The sequence below is a fragment of the Phacochoerus africanus genome, chromosome 8 (assembly GCF_016906955.1).
Source record: "Phacochoerus africanus isolate WHEZ1 chromosome 8, ROS_Pafr_v1, whole genome shotgun sequence".
Taxonomy (NCBI): Eukaryota; Metazoa; Chordata; class Mammalia; order Artiodactyla; family Suidae; genus Phacochoerus; species Phacochoerus africanus.
This window is the reverse complement of record NC_062551.1, coordinates 137,330,569-137,356,437: the sequence shown is the minus strand read 5'-3', so window position 1 is coordinate 137,356,437 and position 25,869 is coordinate 137,330,569. Positions and strand designations below refer to the sequence as shown.

At 37.7% G+C, this 25,869-nt stretch overlaps 1 protein-coding gene across 3 annotated transcripts in view; it reads right to left on the bottom strand.

Annotated features, from left to right (window-relative positions):
* The window catches only part of SLC44A5 (solute carrier family 44 member 5), a 414,665-nt gene that overhangs the window by 146,380 nt on the left and 242,416 nt on the right, over nucleotides 1-25,869 (bottom strand). For all 3 annotated transcript variants that reach the window (XM_047788626.1, XM_047788628.1, XM_047788627.1), the window contains exon 3: nucleotides 21,036-21,084. In XM_047788626.1, coding sequence (XP_047644582.1) covers nucleotides 21,036-21,084 — 49 coding nt within the window. The remainder of the gene's footprint in view (nucleotides 1-21,035; nucleotides 21,085-25,869) is intronic.

The following is a 25,869-nucleotide window of genomic DNA, read 5'->3' as shown; positions in this document are numbered from 1 at the left end:
CATGGTCTACTAATACAAAATAGACCACAGAGTCAATAAACAGTATATCAATACCATCACAAACCAATTTAGGGAAGCCAAGCACATTGAATAAATTCATAAGTTCAAGTACAAATATTATATATAAACATCAAAATCAGGGTTTTAGGGAGGCATGTGACAGCAATAGGATAGGAAATCAAATCTCTTCCAGGAAGGAAGAGATGGCATTTCATTCCCTTTTTTATTGAACAGGACAAAGTTAAATTATGGGATAATGCATATGGAGATGGCTTATGTAGTTGTGATTTTTTTTTTACTTTAAATTTTTAGCAAATATTATGTATTTTTTCAGCATTACTTTTCAATTTTATTTTTTGACTATGTCTGACAGAAAGCATCTTGTGAAAAATAGACAATAAATTACCAAAAAATAAGGTAAATAATAATTTGCAGGTCACAACATTCCCAACATGAAGAAATTAGTTCTTAAAGATATTCACCAAATTAAACAGACATCCGTTTAAAATGAACTCATAATAGTCTGAATTCAAAAGTCCAGAGCATGTAATGTGATGTCTATGATTAAAAATCATGAGACAGCACAATGACATCTTGGGTAAATTTTCAACAAATAAATGAAAGAAAAATAACAGTGTTATATGTGTTGGGAAATTTTAGTCTAATTTTATCATGTCCAGATTTTACAAAATGTACAGCTGCAGCCGTGAGGTTTGTTGTCACTTTATACTTTAGGGTTTATAGGTTAGTAATAAAAATCTATTCCTTTTCTCCCAGACACTATGTATGGAATTTGGGCAAGCTTATATCAAAGTGAGGGGGTCCTGCCTGAGTGATGGCTTCAGAACCAAAATAGAAAGGCAACTCGAGTAACACTTAACTGATAGTTGCATACACTATTTATATAATAATTCCTTATTTAAATAACCAAGCAAAATAACCAATACAAAATTTGGAAAATATTTAAATACCAACAAAAAATAAATAAATAAATACCTACCTAGATAAAATCTGATATTATTTCTTCAGTAATTTTTCCTCACAGGTCTAACTAGAAAAATAACCTTGGCATGAAAACTCTATATGGTCATTACTGTAAGAAGCAATTAAAGTCTCATGCTAGTGAATGAAGAGAATTCTTCCAGGCCTTGCCTTTCTGCTTCCTGATATAATCTTTAAACTCCTGAGTCCTCTGTTCTTCTATTTAGGCTTAGTAACCTTGTTCCACACAGCTGGTTTCCTTCTTTTTTTTTTTTTTAATTGGAGGGTTTTTTTTTTAATGATTTTTATTTTTTCCATTATAATTGATTTACAATGTTCTGTCAATTTCTATTGTACAGCAAAGTGACATAGTCATATATATATATGTATTAGGGTTAGGGTTAGGGTTATATACATATATTTTTTTTCTCACATTATCCTCCATCATGTTCTATTACAAATGACTAGATATAGTTCCCTGTGTTATACAACAGGATCTCATTGCTTATCCACTCCAAATGCAATAGTTTGCATCTATTAACCCCTAAACTCCCAGTCCATCACACTCCGTCCCCCTCCAAATTCAGTAGAGATGTTTCTGCTGGAACTGCCCCCAGGGTCCTCATTTCACATTCTACATCCTTGGCCCCAAGCCCTTGAAAGCCACCTGCTGCCTTTTACCCTGCTGGCTTCCCCACTGCACCCATTCATAGGTCTCCTGCTCATCTGGACACAAACTGTCTCTAATTTTTTAAATAGAAAAATAATCTCTCACCCCATTCTCCCTGCTAAAAAAATTCACTTATAAAATATACATGTGTGTGTATATATATATATATATATATATACACACACATACATATATGTGTATGTATATGTATAGAATATATGTATATGTATATTTTTATGCATATATATGTATATAAAATTATAGATTGAGAGCAAATGAAAAACAAATTCATTCAATGGCAAAACACACTAAGCACAACAATATTTGAAGGATATATATTAATATATTCTTCTGACCCAGTACTCTTTCTGTACTAGTATATGGTAATAAATTAGGTCCTCCAAAAAGAGGGCATATGGGTCCCTTAGAAACATTTTAGTTGTGATCACAGTAAAGGAGGAGGGCTAGTTGTCTGTGCTGAATGAACCATCAAGGGCACTGTTATCCAAGAGTAAGAGATCCAAATGAAAATGCACACGCTATATGGTCTACTCTGCCTCTCCTCTCCACTACCAAATTTATTAGGCAGCCGTGTTCTAAGGCATCTCTTATTTATCAGAGGTTCTGCTGCCCTCGGTTGACTACCTAAAGTTCTTTCCTGAAAGCAGAGCCCTTGATGATCATGGGGGGGGGGGAAATCCCAAATCCTCACCCATGGTTTTCAAATCATAATCTCGAACCATCTGTCCACTTTTCCCTAGAAAGTGTCTTTTGTCCTAGTCTCTGTTTCACACCCTCTGGAGCATGATGGGACATGCCATACATTCACATGCTCCAGTCTACAAAAAGATAAACCACGTAGGCTCCCCTTTAAGGAAGAACTTGCTGCCTGATTGTGGTGACCATAGTTGTAGACAGCCTGTAGCTCTCAGCATCTTCAGGGTCCACGTCAACCGCTTCATCCCTCCAGGACAGCTGACCAATCAGGGACTGAGTCAGGTGGGCTCATAAGGATACAGCCATTTCAAAGTTGCTCCAGACCCCTGGGCATGGCAGTGCTTGCTCCAGAGCCCTCTGAAATGTGAGCTGTGGTTTTGTGGGGTCTGGTAACAGATTGACATCTCCCTCTGTGTAATCCCACTTCCTTTCTTTTCTTCTTCCAGGGGTTGATCACCTATCAGAGTTTTGTACCCCAAATTTCATCTCAGTATCTGCTCCTGGAGAACTCAATCTGCAATACATGCCTCCATGGGTCTGTCTTCTTCATTCTCTGATTCTCCTGCAAGGTCCAACTCAAATAATACCCTCAAGAAACATTTCTTGATCATTCTAATCAGGAATAATTATTCATTTTACTCACTTTACTGTCCCCCTGAATTGTGTTTATACCTTTATTGAGCAAGTCATTTATTTCTTATATTAAGCTAGCAGTTTAAATTTTAAATTTAGGAAAGCATAGTCTGTGTCTTATCATTTTTGTATACCCCACAGTGCATAACAGATAAGAGTTATGAATGAAGGAATAAATTAGTGTATGATCTGGAATCTGTCTAAACCTCTTCTTTGTTCACTTCTCTATTATAACTGAAATGAAATCCTGCCAATATTTCACACACATGCCCGGCCCCTTCTATTTTTTCAGCCGTTTGTTATATCTAGCCTCTGCTTTCCAATCCAGCTAAGCAAATCTGCTTGGCATGGTACATGCTTTTCCTGTCTTTAAGCCATCACATAAAAGATGACTCCTCTGACAACCTGTTCCTGCCTTTAAAATATTGTTCCAGACCCTCCTTCAACATGAAGTATCCCAGGGTACTACCCTCCAATTCCAGCTACCTCGGGATCTTCTACTTCACATACTTCAGGTATCTAGTATCTGTCTAAAAATCTTTATGATTCATCAGAACAGTGGACAATTTTTAAGTTGTCTTTTTTAGAATGATAGTCTCTCTATGAGAAATGCTATATACATGGCAGATGCAGCCATAAAAAGGAACAGCAGCAGCAAAAAGAATTAATAAATTCACCTTGTAATATTCTTCTTTTAGTTGCTACAACATTGCATTCTTTGGCTTTTCTAACTCACTGAGGGCTCCTTTGCTGGCTCCTCCACCTCTGCTTGACCACCAAATGTTGTCACATCTGGAGTTTTGTCCTTGGGCCTCTTCTCCACCATTCTTTAATCTCATTCAGACACTGGGCTTTAAACATTATCAAAATGCTGATGACTCCCGAGTCTCAATCTCCCACCCTCACTTTATTCTTCACGGATCTCCAGACTCACGTTGAGCATCATGGATACACATTTTCATATCTCAAATTTAACACAGCCAAAACAGAAGGCTTGTTTCTGAACCACCAAACCTGTCCCTCTCCTAATTTTTCCATTCCTAGGACAAGGGGTGGTCATACACTCAGTTGTTCATGTCACAAATGTGGCAGTTATCTTTGACTTCATTCTTCCTCTTACTTTTCATGTCAATAAGCACTGCCACCAGAACATATTTTGAATCTATGCACATCTCTGCATCTCCCCTACTGCCACTCTAGTCCGAATCATGGACTCCCTCACTTAGATGACTACAAAAGCTTCCTATTGATCTCCCTGCTCCTGCACTTGGAATCTTAAATATGTTTCTCCACACAGCAGTCAGAATGGGTTTTTAAAATATATTTGATTAACTTAATTTCCTGCTAAAACTCCTCAGTGGCTTTTTCCATTACACTTCCTACCATGTGCTTGTAGGGATCACCTACCACCCCATTCACTATGCTGCACACACACTGGCCTTCTTTCTGCTCCTTGAGCACACTAACCTCATTTCTGCATTAGGGACTTTACATTTTGCTCTTCTTCTATCTGAAACACTCTGTTCTCAGTTTTGCATGGCTGGCTCTTCCTTATCCATCAGCCAAGTCTCATTTTGATTGTTACCTCCATAGAGAGGTCTTCCCTGATCACTAATTTATTAATGTTCACATATACACACACCCAGCTAGACACAATCACATCACCCTGTTTTATTTTTGTCTTCAAACTTATCATCTTAAAAAACTGTAATATTCATTTCTCAGATGTTATCTGACCTGTCTATTCCCTCTTCCAAGAGAACAGGCTCCTTGCTTATCTTGCTCACCATTGTATCTCTGATGCCTAGAGGAGGCAGGGCACCTAAAAGATGATCAGTAAATATGTGCTGAATGAGTCTAAATGAAAATTAATCTTTGGAATAGCAGCCACATAAGGCCTCCACCTCTGAGAGCCAGATCCTTTGTTCTCTCTTCCACAGAAGTACTTCCCACATTGAAAACTGTAAAATCTTTTCAGCTGTCTGACCCTTCTTCTATTTTCTAATTCCTTTAGGACATCCTATTTTTGTGCTATTACCAAAATTCTTTTTAGAGTAAGGTGTACTACTAATATTTGGTTAAGGAATAAAAGAAAACAAGGATGGGAAGGAAGCAGTGTAACATACAACCTATGGATAAATACAAAGGCGACCTTCAAAAGATGCTGAAAAATGGCCATGCAACTGTCATACCTGAGGTAAAACACTCATTACATACAAGTGAAGTTTCACTTATAGGTCTGAACTTCGGGACTTTAAAGTCATTTTTATTATTATTATTATTATTATTATTATTATTATTGTCTTTTTGCCTTTTTCTAGGGCCGTACCCATGGCACGTGGAGGTTCCCAGGCTAGGGGTCAAATCAGAACTGCAGATGCCAGCCTATGCCAGAGCCACAGCAACGCGGGATCCGAGCCACGTCTGCAACCTACACCATAGCTCATGGCAACACCAGATCCTTAACCCACTGAGCGAGGCCAGGGGTCTAACCCACAACCTCATGGTTCCTAGTCAGATTCGTTAACCACTGAGCCATGACAGGAACTCCTAAAGTCATTATTAACACTCTTGCTTAGGAGCTATCCAAATCCTACACAATTATCAGATGACATTGGTGTGATATGGGAGTTCAATTTCCTAAATGAGATGTTCAGGTAATAGGAACAAAGTGTCAGAGTTCTCAAAGCTATTTGCATTATCAGAACTTATAGAATATACCTCACACTATTTTTCAATTCAATTAGTTTTCATGAAAGGTCCACAGAGGGCATGTCGCTGTACGCAGTGTGGATTTGAGTATGCTGTGCCAAAGCAGGTCAAAGATTTACAGGTCCCAGTGCAAAAAGTTCAGCTTACTCTGTTTATCTCATTCTTTCTATCTCAGAGGACATTCATAAAAATGTTATGACCAGTTGCTTGACCTGTGATCCAAGTCTGGAAAAATAAAATCCAAACTGCTACAATTCCTTTTACCCTGTTAAAGGCCATGTACTATCTTCTCAGGACATGCAGACTGGGTTTATGAGTTTACTTATTTTTTTATTTTTATTTTTTTTATTTTTTTTGTCTTTTGTTGTTGTTATTGTTGTTGTTGCTATTTCTTGGGCCGCTCCCGCGGCATATGGAGGTTCCCAGACTAGGGGTCTAATCGGAGCTGCAGTCACCGGCCTACGCCAGAGCCACAGCAACGCGGGATCCGAGCCGCGTCTGCAACCTACACCACAGCTCATGGCAACGCCGGATCCTTAACCCACTGAGTAAGGGCAGGGACCGAACCACAACCTCATGGTTCCTAGTCGGATTCGTTAACCACTGCGCCACGACGGGAACTCCTACTTATTTTTTAAATAGAAAATCTATTTGAAAGAGCATGCAAATTAAACAAACCTTGACATTTTTAAGCTTAGTCATGGAAGAAATAAGCCCATTCCTTACAACAGAATGCCATCCAAGGAGTAAATGCTCTAACTGGTGCTATATTGAGCGGGAGAAAAAGCCAATCCTCAGGATTAATTACTTACCCACATACTGAATGCAGATATCTGTCCTTCAAGGGAATCTCAAACCAGATGACAAGACAATACAGGAGTACCAAATGATAAAGAGCAATCACAGGTATCATGTGCTGCATACCATCCACAGCCAAAGCTGCTATGAGTGAAGGCTCTCTGAGGCTGGGGGCAGAGGAGGTGGATCCTCAACAGTGCCCTGGAGCAAGGAAGGCTACCGCTTAATGTGACATAAGATGCTTCCCCAAAATGTGAGCATATAGAAAATTATTCTGTTTCCTGAGAGTTAAACTATGTATCAACATATAATCAATGTACCTAATCACACACACAGCACATAATGTACATAGTCATATCAAAGAGACTGTAAATCTCCCAGTCTAAGAAGCCGTGATTTTAAACTTCTTGAATTTATTAACATATGTAAAGAGAAGTACAAATGATGATCAAACAGCTCTCCCCATCTGAGCACTCTCCAGACTAGGGCACCAAAACACACCTATAGGAGGATCCCGTGTGAGGATCCCGCTCTGTTGATAGGCAGCACAAGTTAGCAGAGCCAGATGCCATTAGCCATTCCATCATGTAATTTCCTTGTTCTAACTATGCACTCATCTAGAAGTCTTTGATACTTAGGTTTCTTATGTAATTTTCCTATAGGGATCAATGTGCTGGTCAGGCTAACAGTGACATCAGGTCTTTTCAGCAATTAAATTTCTCAGTGTAGATGACTGCATTAATATTTTTGTTTTCTACATCAGCCTATTGTGAGCTTTGTTAGTACTGGTCATCATTCCTGAGTTAGAGTAATTCTAGGACACTGATGAAACCAATTTTCAGACCCTGCAAAAATGAATATGATTGATGGGGCTCCACAGAGAGTTCATTCAAGGGTGTAGAAACTCCAGAGAGAGTATAGTTTAGGCAGATTTGTTAAGACAAATTTGTGTTGAGATTTTAATATCGTAGTAAGGCATTTGGAGTTAACTTTTAGGCATCAGAAACTCATTGGTAAAATTTTAATAAGGGGTGTAACATGATCAAAACTGTTTATGGACAAGCAGCCTATTACAAGCAGTTCTTCTTGGCAGAACTCATTTTTTAACTAAGGAGTTAGCCAAGCAAACAATTACAACACAATATTGTACTATGTTAAACACACAGAGTACTCTGAGAGCACCAAAGAAGTGACCAGAGTTCAGTCTAGGCATGGTCAGAAAATATTTCTGAGAAAAGAAAACTTACACATTTTTCTATTAGTCTTTAACATTCTCATAAATTTTCCCTTTGATTTAGATTTTTTTGGACAAATGAAATATATCAACATTTCAAAGAGCTTCAGAAATATATTTGACTTTGTACTAAATATTCTTACCTGGATAGGCCATAGACATCTCAAACTTAATAGTCCAAAACCTAAACTCATGATTTTCTCTACTCTTTATAATCATTCCTCACGTATTCCCTACCTTGGTCAATATAACTACAACCCATATAGTTATTAGGCACAGTCATGCTAGGTTCTTTCTTCTATCCCCAACATACAATCAATCATAAAGCCTTGTAAATTTTTGCTTTCTTATTACCTCTAAGATTTCTTCTCTCCTATAGCCACTGCCTTGGTCTAGGTTTTAATCATTTATCAGCTAGATTGCTGAAATAGTCTTCTAAATGGTACCCTGTCTTCATTTCAACTAGTTTCTGTTCTTTCCAGTATATCCTTGGTTTTGAAGCTAGGATAAATAGTTCATTTAGTCATTCAACAAATGCACATTATGTGTCAGTGATTTTTCTAATCCAGGAGGATATAATTATGGACAACATAGGCAAGATTCTTGCTTCTCATAGGCCTGATTTTTTTTTTTTTTAGCTTTTTAGGGCCACATCTGGGGCATATGGAAGTTCCCTACTAGGGGTCAAATTAGAGCTATAGCTGCTGGCCACAGCCACAGCCACAGCAATGCCAGATCTAAGCTGCGTCTGTGATCTACCACCACAGCTCACAGCAACTCCCGATCCTTAACCCACTGAGTGAGACCAAGGATCAAACCCACATCCTCATGAATACTAGTCAGATTTGTTTCCACTGCACCACAATGGGAACTCCTAGACCTGATATTTTAGATAGGACATTAATTATTTAAGCAAAGAATGAATAAAGAAATTTACAACAGTGATAAATACTATAAATAATGGTATTAAATGATGTGGTAAATAGTGACTGGAGGACTGGGTTATCAGAAAGAGCTCCTGGACTATGGCAGTTAAGAGCTAGATAAGAGTAGGGAGCCCTACTGTGAAAAGGGCTAGGGTCAAAGTATTTCAGGCCCAGAAGAGTAGCAAACACAAAGTTCCTGGAAGGCAAACATGGCTATGAAAAGAGGACATGAGAGAGGGAGAGAGAGGTAGGGATGATATCACCGAATTACACAGAGGGCACTCCTGTAGGACACAGTGAAGCTGAGTTTAAGTGGTATGGAAAGTTATTGAGAATGTATTAAGGAGAAGAGTTATGATTAATTCATGATTTGAAAGTTTACTCAGGGTTTTATATGTAGAATGGTTTACAGTAAAATAAGGGAAGAAAGAAGATCATTCTACAGCCTAGTGTTAAAGTATAGGCAGGATACATAGTGCCATGTATGAGGGTGAAAGTAAGAAAGATGGAAAAGTAGGTGGCTTGGGATATATTTTGAAGCTAAAGCCAATACAATTTGCTGATGGATTGAATGTGAGAGATGAGAGAGGGAAAAGAAAAAGGAAAACAAGGACCTGCTACTTGAATAAAATAGGGTGGATATTGGTGTCACTTTCTGGATGGAAAAGACTGAGGGAGGAAGTTTTCAAGCTTTGGAGTGGGAATGAAATCAAGAGTTTTGTTTGGCCAAATTAAGTTTGAATGAGTACTATAAATCCAAATAGAGAAGTCAAATAGGAAGCTGAATAAAGAAATACCAAAGTCAATGGAAGATTCATTGCTAGAGATAGAAAGCTTGGGAGTCACTGACACATAGACAGTATTTAAAGTTACTGGTCTAGTCTAACAGTAGACTAGAGCAAGAGAAGAGGGAAGGACAAGGACCAAGTCCTTAGGCAACCCCATCTTTCAAGATCAAGCAGGGATTGAGGAGCCAGAAAGGGAAACTGAAAAGGTGCTACCAATGACGTGGAAGAAGCATCATGTGGGTATGCTGTCAAGGAAGCTAAGAGAAAAGAGTATTTCCAAAAGGAGAGAGTGGTCACCGTTATCAAATGCTGCTATGAAGTTAAAACATGAGACCCACTACACTTAGCAACTTGGAAATCATTGTTACTGACCTTTTCAAAATCAGTTTGAGGAGAGTGGGGAATAAATCTCTGCTGGAGAGAATGTGATGAAGGGAGAAAGGAGAAATGGCAACTAGAGACAACTGAAGCAAATTGAACCATGCATTCCCCTGATAAAGAGCAATCACAGGCTTACCATTCATTTCATGCATTTTAGAATAAAGTTCCAACTCCCTTCCTGAAGATATACAATGTTTTCACCATCTGGGCTCTTACTATCTAAGTAACTTTATTTCCCAACCATACTCTCCCTCCTACTATTCCAAGTACTTGCAACACTCTAACATGAGTCAGGCGGCGTCTCTTCCTTCATGTATCTGGCTCTCATTGGATTGCTTCTTGCCCTTTCCTACATGAAGCAAAATTTACACGTCCTTCAATTCGCTTCAAGAATGACCATACCAGGCGAGCAGTACTATCTCCCTGCCACATGATTCACTCTCTCCTCAGGGCTTCCATTGCAACCTGCACCTCTACAAAGCGTTTACCTCACTGCAATCTTTGATTTGACTGCAGCACTAACCTCTACCCCTCTTTTCTAATACAAACATATGCAACAGGACAGGGACAAATTCTGAAGCTTGGGATCATTTCTAGGAGGTCTGTGTCCCCACTGCTTGCCATAGATCTTGTGTAGAGTAGTGTTCTCTAAGTGCTTGCCTTCTAAAATGCAAATTTGATCCATCAATTTCTTACTTGAAATTCTTCATTGTCTCCTCTGAGTCTATAGAATAAAATACTAAACACACTGGTATGCTGAATAAGCCTTTGACGATTTTTTGGCCATACAAACTCACAGCATATGGATGATCCTGGGCCAGGGATCAAACCCCACAGTGACCCAAGCTGCTGCAGTGACAACACTTGATCCTAACCCACTGCACCACAAGGAAACTCCAGACAGTGATGATTTTGCTTGTTGTTACCTCTTCAGCATCATTTCTCCCCACCACAGGCTGATCTTCATGCCTCCCACCACTCACACAGGCACACACTGGGTGTATCCAAACCTTTTCCAGGACAGATTTTCTCAGGCTTCTCTACTTTGATGTGTGCTGCTGACTTTTCTTGGAGTGTCTTCAAGAACCAGCTCAAGGGTCTCCTCTACTGAGGTTTTTTAGACTCCTCTTTTCCTTCTCCTAGTATCAGTAGAAACATTCTTCTTTGCTTCCAAAGCACATGTTAATAATTCTATTATTGCACTTACCACATTAATCCTTTCATTATCTGCCCTTCCTACTAGACTGCAAGCTGTGTTGAATAGGAATTTTGCTCAGTTCATCTTTGTATTTCTAGCACCTAGCCCAGTGCCTGACACATAAAAAGCGCAGAGTTAATGAATACTTTTCTTTAAATCCTTTGATTGAAAGGTGCTTGTAACATGTAACATTATTTTTATGTTGATTATTTTCATCACTATTAGGAATACTTTGTAGGTGGTGACTTAAAGCACAAAAAAAGTAAAAACAAATAAACAAAAACCAAAAAAAAGCTCACATACTGGGGAATACAAGGAATAAGCTATGAATTTTAAAGACATGTGCTAGGCTATATCTTCCTGTGGAAAATAGTCACATTGATAAACAATTGATTACATTAGGTCATTTGCTACATTCATAATTAAGCAAATAAATGCCAGGTTTAGAGCACATCTTTAACTCACACTTGCATTCTGAAGAATTAGCTATTCAGGGGAATTATTTTTGTTTCCTTCCAAATTTTGAGAATATTTAAAAGCTTTCAAAAGAGTGCTATGGATATAGGTTTTTTTATTTCAAACTATTTTACAAATCAAAATGGTTTAAAACCTCTTTAAGACATTTTTACAGCATAGGAATCTACATTTGTATTTAATTTTGTGTACCTTTTTTATGGAATGGGAATCTACATTTTTATTGACTTCTATTGCACTTTTTTCAATAAAACTTTCCTCATGTTTTTCCATGATGGTGGGCCCCACCTGTAGATATTTAAGTTCCCTCTACAGTGACAAGAAACATACCTATTATTTAAAAAAGAAAAAGTTCATGAGAAGTGCATAAATTTAGGAGATAGCATTGTGTTATCACAATAATTTGAAGGGTCTACTTACAACGGCACTTTAGAAATTACAAGAGCTTGTGGCAAGCATCAGCATAGAGATATATGTGTTTATCACTTAGGCCAGAGGCTGCAGTCATCCATCTCTGCTTTGGCATTAATAGTTAAATCACAGACACTAAAAGAGGTCCCAGATGTGAGGTAAAGAGACCCTGAATTCACCTCCCCCCATAAACACACTGAATCTGCACTTACACACAGAGCAATTCCTCCTGAATAAGACCTGAGGACTGACTGAACAGCTCTACAAATAGAAGGACCACGTAGAAGTGGTAAGAAAGAGAAAGGATATCTGCAGAAACTTCACTTCTGATCCCATGACCTGCAGCAGGGACGGGAGGGACCCAAGTGAAGATTCACCTTCCCTGAGATAGGGCAAAACAACAACAACAACCCCACTAGCTTAATGGGCACCTAGATTATATTGAAAAGAAATCCATTTACTAACTTTAGAGCTTCTGCCAAACTGGTGGAAAACCACTGGAACTCTCTCTGAGGTAAGAGGCAACAGCAATGCCATTATGTGAATCATCACACAAACTCCCCTTGGTCCACATCCACTCCAGTTTCAGCAATCCTGCCACAGCAATCTCAATGTGGCACACCAAGGAACTGCCCCCAGGGACTGTCCCTAGCCAGAGCCTTCTTCTGTTCTAGCTGCCTGACCAAGATGGCTTCAGGACTTCCCCAACCCATGTCCACTCTAACTCTCACCAACCCACTAAGGCAGCCTTGGTGCAGTGTACTCTGAGACTTCTCCCAACCCACACCTGCTCCAGCTCCAAGCCTACCACAGCTACCAGGTACAAACAGTCTATACAGGAAACACTTCAAAGTTTGTGTTTGGAAACACACAAAGCCACTCCTTCAAGACTAGAAGAAGTAGCTGTTTGCCTAATTTATAAAAACAAACACCAGGAGTCAAAGTAAGGAAAGAGAGAAATATGTTCCAAATGAAGGAATAAAATAAAACCCCAGGGAAAACCCTTATGAAACAGAGATAAGCAATTTACCTGATATAGTGTTCAAAGAAATAGGATACTCACCATACATGGGTGAAGAATGGAGAAATGCAGTGAGACCTTCAACAAAGACTTAGAAAATATAAGACAGAATCAATCAGGGCTTAAGAATACAATAACTTAAAAAGGCATTCAATAGCAGATTAGATGATATAAAGGAGTAGAGCAGCAATCAGGAAGAGAGAATAATGGAAATCACCCAATAAGAACAGCAAACAGAAGAAAGAAATTTTTTTAAATGAAGAGAGTTTAATGGATTCTAGGAAAAAAATCAAGAATACTAACATTTGCAGTATGGGCATTCTAGAAAAATAAGAGAGTGAGAAAGGGATAGAAATCTCTCTTGAAAACATAATGGCTGAAAATGTCCCTATCCTGAGGAAGGAAAAAGACATCCATGTTCAGGAAGCCTACAGAGTTCCAAAGAAGATGAATCCAAAATAATACACACCAAGGTATATTATAATTAAAATGGCAAAATTAAACATAAACAGAATTTCAGAGACAACAAGAGAAAAACAACTAATCCCATACAAGGAAAACCCTTAAGTATATCACCTGATTTTTCTGCAGAAACTTTACAGGCCAGAGAGAGTGGCATGATATATTTAAATTGCTGAAAGGAAAAAAATTTCAACCCTGAATACTCTATACGCTATATGACATTCAAAATTAAAAAAGAAATAAAGAGTTTCCCAGACAAAGAGTTTAATCACCACTAAACTTGCCTCACAAGATATGTTAAAGGATCTCTTTTTAAAAGGAAAAGAAAAGGTCACAATCAGAAAATTTTAAATATGTAAAAGAAAAATATCTCGCTGTTAAAGGCAAATATAAAGTAAAGGTATTAGATCAGCTACTTAAAAAGCTAGTCTGGAATTTAAAAGATTAAAGTAGTATAATCAATTATAACCACAATGATAAGTTAAAAGATACATAAAATAAAAAAGATGTGAAATATGTCAAAAACATAAAATGTGAGGGAGGGGTAAGAATGTGGTGCTTTTAGATGTCTTCAAATTTAAGATTATTGGCTTAACAAAGGGTGCTAAACCAAAACCTTACAACATGATCTAACCAAAAACTTACAACAGATACACAAAAAATAAAGAGAAAGGCATTCTAATATGACATTGAAGAAACCTATCTAAACACAAAGGAAGTAACCAAGAGAAGACAAGAACACAGAAGAGCTATAGAAACAACCAGATATCAATGAACAAGGTGGGAAAACACAGACTTATCAATAATTACTTTAAATGCAAGTGGATTAAATTCCCCAAAAGACATTGGATAGCTTAATACATAAAAAAAAAGATCCATCTAATATGCTTCTACAGGGGACCTCAGCTCTAAACATACAGAGTGCAAGTTAAAGGATGTAAAAAGATACTCCATGCAAATGGAAACAAAAAGAAAGCTGTGGCAGTAAAACTCATATCAGACAAAATAGACTTTAAAAATACAACTACAGACAAAGAAGGGCATTACATAACAATAAAGGGGTCAATACAGACAAAGAAGGGCATTACATAACAATAAAGGGGTCAATACAACAAGAGAATATAACATTTTGTGGTATTTACTCACCCAACAAAGTAGCACTTCAAAAAGTAAAACAACAATTAATAGACGTAAATAGCAATGCAAAAATAATAGGGGAGTTAAATACCATAATTACATCAAAGAATAAATCATCCAGTCAGAAAAGCAATCGGGAAGCATTATAAACAGTTACACGCCAACAAATTTGACAAACAATTTTCCAAGACTTCCAGGACTCTATTTCCTGGAGGAAATAGAAAATATGAACAGACCAACCACTAGTAATAATACTGAGTTAGTATTAAAAAGAAAATACTTGGGAGTTCCCGTCGTGGCTGTGGAAAATGAATCTGACTAGCATCTATGAGGACACAGGTTTGATTCCTGGCCTTGCTCAGTGGGTTGAGCATCTGTCATTGCCATGAGCTATGGTATAGGTCACAGATGTGTCTCAGATACTGCATTGCTGTGGCCATGGCATACACCAGCAGCTACAGTCCTGATTTGACCCCTAGCCTGGGAGCCTCCATATGCCAAGGGTATGCTCTAAAAAGACAAAGAAAAAAGAAAATACTTCCCAACAAACAAGTCCCAGGACAAGATGGCTTCGCAGAGGAATTCTCTGAAACATTTGAAGAAGATTTAACATCTACTCTTTTCAAACTATTCCAGAAAATTGAAGAGGAAGCAATACTTCTAAACTCATTCTAGAAGGCCAGCATTTACCCTGATACCAAAACCAGACAAAGACACTAAAAAACAAAAATTACATGCCAATATCCCTGATGAACATACCTGCAGAAATCCTTAAAAATTTTTAACAATACAACAATATATTAAAAGGGTCATACATCATTATCAAGCAGAATTTATTCTAGAGATTCAAGGATGGTTCAATAGATGCAAATCAATCCATGTGATATATGACAGTAACAAAAGAAAGGGTAAAAATCGTATGATCATCTCAATAGATGAAGAAAAAAGCATTTGACAAAATTCAATATCCTTTTATGACAGACACTTTCAATGAAGTGGATATGGATGGAACATACCTCAACAAAATAAAGGCCATACATGACAAATCCACATCCAACATTACACTCAATGTTGAATGATTTTCTTCTAAGATCAAGAACAACACAAGGATGTCCACTCTCACCAATTTGATTCAACATGGTTTTGGAAGTTCTAATTATGGCAGCCAGACTAGAAAAAGGAATAAAATGTATTCATATTGGAAGGGAAGAAGTAATACTGTTACTTTTTTCAGACAACATGACTATATACAGAATTCCCTAAAGACTCTACCAAAACACTCTCAAAACTAATAAAAGCATTCAGTAAAGTTGCAAGATATAAAATTAATATGTAGAAATCTGTTGCATTTCTATACTAGTTCCAATAGTTATACTAATGAACTATTAGAAATGAAGAAAACAATCTTAGTTACTATTGCATAAACAAATAAAATACCTAGGAATAAATTTAACAAAGGAAGTAAAAGATCTGTACTCTGAAAACTGTGAAATATTGATAAAAGAAATTGAAGAAGACACAAATAAATAGAAAAATACTCTGTGCTCATGGAGTGTAAGAATTAATATTGTTAAAATGTCCATATTAACTGGATTCACTGTAATTCCTTTCCAAGTACTCATGGCATTTTCACAGAAATAGAAAAAATAATTCTAAAATTTGCACAGGACCACAAAATACCATGAATAGTCAAAGCAATTTTGAGAAAGAACCAAGCTGGAAGTATCATGTTCCCTGATTCCAAACTATACTGAAAAGCTATAGTCATTAAAACAGTGTCATACTGGCACAAAAACAGACACATGGATCAATGGAACAGAATAGAGATCCCAGAAATAGACCCACCCTTATATGGTCAATTAATCTACAATAAGGGACACAGGAATATACAATGGAGAGAAAAAGTCTCTTCAATAAATGGTGAAGAGACACAAAAGAGAATCAAGTTGGATCAACTGCTTACACTATATATATAAAAATAAACTTAAAATGGATAAAAAATGAAAGAGGAAAACATAGGTAGTAACGTCTTTGACATTGGTCTTAACAATACTTTTTTGGATATGTCTCCTCAGACAAGGGTAATAAAAGCAAAAATCAACAAATGGAACTATATCAAATTAAAAAGCTTTTGCACAATGGAGGAAACCACTGACAAAATGAATAGGCAACATACTAAATGGAAGAAGATATTTGTAAACATTATGTCCAATAAGGGATTTTTTTTTTTTGGTCTTTTTGCTATTTCTTGGGCCGCTCCCGTGGCATATGGAGGTTCCCAGGCAGGGGTCCAATCGGAGCTGTAGCCACTGGCTTAAGCCAGAGCCACAGCAATGCAGGATCCGAGCCGCGTCTGCAACCTACACCACAGCTCACGGCAACGCCAGATCGTCAACACACTGAGCAAGGGCAGGGATTGAACCCGCAACCTCATGGTTCCTAGTCGGATTCGTTAACCACTGCACCACGATGGGAACTCCAGGGATTTTTTTGATATCAAAAATATATAAACAGTTCATAAGATTCAATATAAAAAAAACCCTGATTTTTAAAATGGGCAGAAGCCCTAAATAGACATTTTCCCAAAGAATACAGATAACCAACAAGCATGTGAAAAGATGCTCACCATCACTAATCATCAGAGAAATGTAAGTCAAATCCATAATAAGATACCACACCTCACACCTGTCAGAATGGCTGTTATCAAAAAAATAAGAAACAGTGTTGAAAAGAATGTGGAGAAAAAGGAATCCTGGCGAATTGTTGCTGATAAATTAGTCCAACCACTATGGAAAAAAGCATGAAGTTCTTTTAAAATAAAACTACCATATGATTCAGAAATATAACTTCAAGGTACATATCCAAGTAAAATGAAAACACTAATTCAAAAAGATATGTAGCCGTATGTTCATTACAGCACTATCTACAATAGCCAAGATACAGAAGCAATCTAAGTGTCTATCACTATATGAATGGATAAAGAACACACACACAATTGAATATTACTTAGCCATAAAAAAGAATAAAATCTTGACATTTGTAGCAATATGGGCGGACCTAGAGGGTATATTCTAAGTGAATAAGTCAGACAGAGAAAAACAAATAGCATGTGATTTCACTTACATGTGGAATCTAAAAAAACAAAACAAAGGAACAAACAAAACAGAGAGACTCATAAATACACAGAACAAACTGGTAGTTGCCAGAGTAGAGGGGCATAGGAGAATGAATTCAATAGCAGAAGGGAATTATGAGGTATAAGCTTCTAGCTATGAATAAGTCACAGGATATAATACATACATAGAGAATATGGTTAATAACATTTTAACAACTTTGGTGATGGATGGTAACTAGACTTATTGTGATCATTTAATAATGTATAAAATATCAAATCACCATGTTGTACCCCTGAACTAACAAAATATTGTGTGTGTGTATATATGTATATATATATATTTTTTTTGTCTTTTTGCCTTTTCTAGGGCCACTCCTGCGGCATATGGAGGTTCCCAGGCTAGGGGTCCAATGGGAGCTGTAACCACTGGCCTATGACAGAGCCACAGCAACACGGGATCCAAGCTGCATCTGCAACCTATACCATGGCTCATGTCAATGGTGGATCCTTAACCCACTGAGCAAGGCCAGGAATCGAACCCGCAACCTCATGGTTCCTAGTCGGATTCGTCAACCACTGTGCCACGACGGGAACTCCAATATTGTATATTAATTATAACAATTAAAGCTGTTGAATCACAGAGTAATAGAATTTCAAGATGGAAGGACTCGGAGGTTATTTAGTCCAATTCCTTCATTCATTTGAATGAATCCCCTCTACAATATCCCTAATAAACATCTCTTCCTGGAATCCCTTCATGATAGTGAATTTAATCTCTCCCCTAAGCTTCAGGTAAAAATAAATTCATTTTTATTACATTCCAGATGGATTTTCCACCTTCTATAATAATATTTATTTTCAACATTGTGAAACCTACAAATTTGATTATGAGTATGAGTCATATGTCCTTCACCTACTTTGTGTATAAAGAAGGAAAAATGTGCAACAACCAAAGTTTTCATTTCTATTTACCTATCCACCTAAATGCTGCCTCATTTCCAGAATGAATCTTAAATGAAACAACTTAAAACACCTGTGTGGAATAGCATTATTATAAATAGAAATTCAAGTCCTGAGAAGAAATTCTTGACTTAAAGCCTAATGTGGTTGCTGGCACTGAAATTAAATTTATCAGTGGACCTTCTACAAGTCAGGACAAAAGGAAAAATAGTGGATTACAGTTCTTTTCTAACAGAAGTATCCATTAAATGAAATTTTTTTTTCTTAGCTCTACAATTATAGGAGTAATTTCTCATGTAGCATCTTATAAAAGAGATTTCTTAGTATTCTATGTACATTAATTTTTGCCCCGTAATGTGTTCCCAAGAACAGTGCTGAACCCCCCTTAAACCTTTATACGTCTGACAACTTCATCCTATAGCCAACCTTTTTAAAAATTCTGTTGAATATAGGGGACAAAGCATAGGCACTTGGTAACTACTTTTCCAAAAGGGGCTTTTTTTGTTTGTTTGTTGTTTGGTTTGTTTTTTCATCAACATTATGGAGCAATAGCTTCCATATGCCCAATTCTTATCTTAGTAGATGGGAACAAATGAGAAACTGATTTAATCTCTCCTGCGGCATTACCTTCATTCCTTTACCTCCTCTCAACTACAACTGGATGATCACTAGGTACAAAATGATGTCTCTGTGAACTGAGGGGTTCAAGCAGAGAGTATGAGGGTCTGCCTGAATATCTGATGAGACTTTGGACCTCAAAAGGAAACTGACATTATGTAAACAGAAGTGTTATTAAAGCAGGCCTGGCTGCAAGAGGTAATGTGGAAAAGTTGGGGTTTCTCACTTGATCCTTAAACATCCCAACTATTTTCCCAGGAAAGGCATTAGAGACTCCTAAAGGAAGTTACCAATGGGCCAAATGTGTCTTCCGGTAGGGAAGCCCCTGTGGTTTTACAATACTTCTCTCTGTTCTTGGATTGAAGAACTGCAGGGTGGGATGGGGGTGGGGTGCCTAGAGCAACACAAAAGGCCCTTAGTAAAAGTAAATGACTTTTGTTATAGCGATTATCACAGGTGTTTAGATTTTACCTGGACTACCTGGTTCCATCATTAAATTCCAAATAACTAAAGACAAAGAAATTTCACCTCCTTCCCCACACCTACAGCCAGCCAGGCCTACCTCTACTTTTTTTCTTTATGGCTACAAAAGGCACAGTTGGAATCTGTATTTCATCTGTCCAAATGTGGCAGCATACTTATTATTATTGCTATTGTTACCAGTGTTGAATCTGGATTATGTTTAGAGGTCCCTTGAGGCCAATAAGCTAGACTCAATTCTCATAAATTAGTTATTATAAAATGAATGCAAGTACAATAAAAGTAACCTCTGATTGAAAGAAGCTATTTGTATACTGGACAACAAAAAATGTATTCATGGTGTTACCATGGAGAGAATGAAAGAGATTTCAGACTTATTCTCAAGAAGTCATAGGTACACCTTTGAATGAGTAACCCAAAAGAAACGACTTGGCTTCTTGCAGAATTAGAATAACCTAGATACATATTTATATAAAGCTGTGATACTATAGAGACATAACAATAATGCTAATAAACATGCCGATGGCTGGCAAGTACAAATAAGTGTGCTGATCATTATTTCAGATCAGTTTATTGTGACATGCAACTGCCAGAAATCAAAGTCAATGCTAAGGAAAAGAAATAAATTTAAAAAGGTAACAGCTACCAACAGCATGATTTTCTCCTTATGTTTAGCCATTCTGCCCTGCAAACCCCCTTTTTGATTAGCAGGAAACCAGGGAATAGAGGATACAAAATAATAATAAAAGAGCCTATGAATTATTGGATAATTTTAAAATGCCATACAACTTGCAGGAGAAGCACCATATTTCCCTAGAGCATATTTCCTTAGTACATATTTCCCTAGAGCATTTTAAAATATCCTAAAGTGTACATGATATATGATAACGTTGGTTAATGGCTGTCGCTCAAAAAGCTCTCTGGTTTTGGAGACTGAGAAGCACAAACAAGCTGTGTGGAAGAAAGTGGCATGGCAACTGTGCATTTGCAGTGGTGAATCGCAGAGTAAACAGGTGCATAAAACTACTGGAATGTGCTTCTCCACAAAGTAGTTCAATCTTGTAAGGCATTTTTTTGACTTCTCTTTTGGAGAAATACTAACTCTTCAGTCTAATAAATTAAGGCAGTTCATTTGCTGAACAGAAGAGGATATTCATGACTTATGGAAAGATTTATTCTCTATACATACCCTGTATACGTAAGGTAACATTTAGGCTAAAAAAAAGTCATTTCCCAGTAAACACATTCTCCATAAAATGATAAAAAAAATAGGGTTTCTGTGTTTGTTTAAATATATTCCAGAGGAAATAATTGCTTACCTGTTGACAACAGGCCCTTTGAAATCCGAATCACATATCCTTGGCTCACCTGCATTTAAAATAAAGAATTTTCTAAGCATATGAGACAATGAAATGACAAATAAATACATATAAAATGTTAATAAAAGAAAATTTTATATCCTAGCTAGTCTAATGCTCGATGCAGTGTTGAACACATTCTTTGGTCCTGTGAAACATTCAGTTTTACATCTTGGACGTGGTTGTCAATCATTTTCATTCTATCCAACTAGAAGTAAGCCTGGGAAGAGTTGTTAAGGACCATACTCTCAGATGCACTGCATACATATACCCCACTGTTCTGAGCAGCAGCATTATAGATTGCATTCAGGAGAAGAAAACTTGAAGCCCTTCTAATCTGCAAAAAACATTTTACCATGTGCCATTCCCAAGTGCTGCTAAGTATTGGGAGGTGCATAGTATAATGGAGGTGTCTTCTTATCCCAGTTCTCCTGTTACTCTCAATAGATTAGGCTTTCCTTCCAGAAGCTGTAATACTAGTCATGGCTGGACTGTGCCATATCAGCTATATGGTGTATATCAATCATTATTATACTATACATAATTTTCAATTTTTTAAGTTTAGTTGATTTATAATATTGTGTTCATTTCTGCTGTAGAGCAAATTGGTTCAGATATATATATATCTGTGTATATATATACATACACACACTGAAGTCTCTTCGGTGTAATCATAGGCTGAGAGCAGAACACCAGGAAGGTAAGGAGAGACTTGCAACAGAAATCCAAGAGCCAGTCAGTCAATGTATACACACACACTATGGTTATCATAGGACATTGAATATAGTTCTCTGTGCTATACAGTTGGATCTAGTTTTTTATCCCGTCCATGTCTAATAGCTTACATCTGCTAACCCCAACCCCTCGCTGCATCCCTCCCCTAACTCCCTCCCACTTGGCAACCACAAGTCTATACTCCTTGTCTAGGGGTCTGTTTCTGTTTCATAGGTTCATTTATGTCATATTTTAGATTCCACATAAAAGTGGTATCATATTTGTCATTCTCTTTCTGACTTCGCTTAGTATGAGAATCTCTAGCTGCAGGTTGTTTTTAAGATCTACTAGCAGACTCCATGACATCTGAAGATATGCCCCACTCATTCATGGTTGCCTCATGACTGCAACATATTTTCCTTGTCTTGAAACAGTACAAAGGAGACAAGAACGATTTTTCCCCCTACATGTACTCTAAACCCAGTAACAAGCTCTATAAAATCATTTCTTACCAAGGTTGGTATTTTACAATTCCAAACCCTTTGACTCTTCTCTCCCAACCTAAAGACTCCTGCCCCTTCCTCTAGGGATTTGGCCCAGGAAGAAGGCCTGGTCCTGAGTTAAAGACACAATTTTAAAAGGGACTGGAAAAAAGAGGCCTGTATGTCAGCAAGCTGACTCAGGCTCTACTCAATGGGGAAATTAGTTTTGAGGAATCAGAAGTCTCTTTGGTGTAATCACGGGCTGAGAGCAGAACACCAGGAAGATATGGAGAGACTTGCAACAGAAATCCAAGAGTCAGTCAGTCAGCAAATATTCATTAAGCATTTATTACATGCTGAGAGCTGGGAGAGGACACAGAAGATAAATGAGGCATAGTCCCTGTCTTGGAGACATTACATTGATAGGCAAGACCAACATATAGATTCATTCAACAGATATGTCTTAAGAATCTTTATATATCATGCCCTGTACTGTACTACATGAACAGTGAATATACCACATTAAACAATAAAGTACTAAATTGTATGGTATCGACCTTAAGTGTTACAAAAGTTCTGAGAAAGAGGTTTCACCAAAGACTAGAGCAGTCAAGAGGGTATCATTCAAGAAGTGAGATTTTTGTGAAAGACTGGAACAAAAGGGAAAAGAGAAACATTCTGAGTGGGTGAAACTAGAATTCTGTTAAATTCAGTAACTATTTATTGATCACCTGTTGTGTGCTCTGCATTGAAAGAGACACTGCCGGGGATATGAGGTTCAGTGAAACAGTCTCCATCGTCAACAAGCTAACAAAGTGATGAGCAGGGGAGAGATAAGAACAGAACATGATGGGAGTTCCCATTGTGGCTCAGTGGTAATGAACCCCACTAGTATGCATGAGGACTCAGTGGGTTAAGGATCCAGTGTTGCCCTGAGCTGTGGTGTAGGTCACAGAGGCAGCTCAAACTGGTGTTGCTGCAGCTGCGATTCAACCCCTAGCCTGAGAACCACCATATACCACAGGTGCAGCCCTAAAAAAAAAAAAAGAACAAAAGTCACTATCATACAAGGAAAAATAGGTTATCATATGAGAGGTACTAAGAAAGTGTTAGGAGTGTTCTAAGGAAGGAAAGGTCACATTCAGGAGAGACTGGAAAGAAGGGTTCCTGGGGCCACAATATTTTGAGATGGACAAGTAAAATTTAGAAATGTATGAAGTCACAAAGTTAGAAATGAATAGCATGTTTGCAGAATGGTGAAAAGATCAGCCTGACTGGAGTCATACAAAATGGGATAGGATGAGGAGAAAAATGAAGCTGAATAGATAGTATGGGATCAGATTACCAAATGCCTAAAATATCAGTGATGGAAGTTATTTTATACATCCTAGGTTATCAGGAGGAATAGAAGGATTTTGAACAAAGGAGTGACATGGTAGAAGCAGTCCTTAATTAAGGAAGAACAGTCTGGCAGCAGAATATAAGTTGTATCACAAAGTACAAAGTTGAGGAGACCAACTAGAAGTCTCTTGCAATAACATAGGTGAATAAAAGTGAGCCACAACCCAAATGGGTGGAAGTAATGGAAAGAGAGATTTAAGGTCCATCACAGAGCAGTTATGTGGCTTAGGGATTAGGAGCAATGCCTCAGGAATCAGACTGCCTGCTCTCTGTCACTTAACTAGCAGTAACCCTAGACAGATGCCTTCAGTTCTCTGAATCTCAGTTTCTGTATTTATAAATGAAGATGATACTAGTATCTACCATAAAGTTGTTATGAGGATTAAATGAATACCCATAAAAGCACTTAAAACAGTGACTGGCACTTAGTAAGCCCCCAGTGAATATTCATTATCAGCCATATAATTACATAAAAAAGAACTTGACGGGAGTTCCCATAGTGGCGCAGTGGAAACAAATCCGAATAGGAATCATGAGGCTGTGCATTGCCATGAGCTATGGTGTAGGTCGCTGACATGGCACAGATCTGATGTTGCTGTCGCTGGGGTGCAGGCCAGCAGCTGTAGCTCCAATTGGACCCCTAGCATGGGAACCTCCTTATGCTGCATGTGCGGTCCTAAAAAGAAAAACAAAACAAAACAAAACTTGATGAATGGTAAGATTTAGAGTGTAAAATGGAGATGTCAAAGATGGCTCCAAATAAAGAGACTATGGACCTAGAAATTGTTATTCTCAGTCACTTACAGTCTTTGGCCTCAATTTAAGGAAAGGCTGATGCTATTAAAACAGTCAGGAACATTAGTAGGTGGAAGAAACTGTAAACTTGTTATAAGAAAAAGAGAATGAGATTTTGGCTCATTTTGAGTTTGAAGTGCCATCTAATTGAAAGTCTAGCACTCAACTGGAGTTAAACAATTGAAATCTTGAGATAAATACTTGGAAATCATAATGTTATATGAAAAGTGATAAACTTCATAAGGAGAAACATCAGGACCTGTTGTTATAATGACAATGTTATTTTATAATGACAATGATTATTGTGACATTTTTAGAATTAAATGCTAAGTACTGTAGTAAGTGTTCTTTATGCATCATTTTGTTTACTTTGAAAAATAACCTTATTGTGTAGGTAGACTAGAAATTATTAGTAGCCTCGCTTTATGTATATAAAAAACAAGGCATAGAGAGGCTAAGAAACATGCCCACTGTCAGCCAGGTGGTAAACGATGCACCTGGGAGCCATGGTCTGCCCATCTTGTTGCAGCATAATAGATCTTGCTGGTCATGCCCTGCATTGCCAGCACGGGTTCCTACTCTGGAAGAAGTGAGTAAAACGCTTCCAGTTTGAGACAATCTCTATATACTTCAGTTCTCTAACACACTGTCAGCTCCTCTTTTTCTGACCACTTGTCTGACTGCCTCACAGCAACAAATGGTTTTCAGGATGTTGAGTTATCCCTTCTCTGGGAGCTGACTTTCGCTTTAATCCACAGGCATTGATCTCTGGCCACCAAGTTTCTCCCATGTGCCTGTTTTCTGGAAATCAGTGACTGCACCTGGTTCGGATATTAGTCTCAAGCTGGGCCAGTCATTCCTGGCCACTCTATCCCAGAAATTCAGAATTACAATGCACAGTGAGTCAGTCAGCTGGCGATCACAACTGCACTATACAAAGCTTGAGGGCCAGAGAGTAGAGAAAGCGGAAAGCATTTCTCAAGCAGATATACAAGGAGAATTGGAGAGGGAAATCCTGATGGACTTTTCACTTCCTGTTCCAGTCCCTCCCTGAGACCAGGGGTTGAGTTTCATGAGGTCTGTTGCCTCCTTAGACGAATGTCCCTTTCCTTGCATTTTGCTAGATCATATCTGATACAGACAACCAAAGAATCCCACTAATACATTTACTCTCTTGACTTGACTTCAGGTTTCAACCATCCATTTTAACAACATGTATTATATTCTTGCCAAAAAAAGGTGGTGAGGATTCAAGGATGAATTCTGGAGACTAAATGAACTTTCTCAAATCTCAGTTGAAAAAGAAATATAAGCTTAAGACTATAATTTTTTAAAATTTTTAATTTTTCATTTATTTTTTAAAAGCTTTTATTTTATTTTTGGCCACACCCATGGCATGTGGA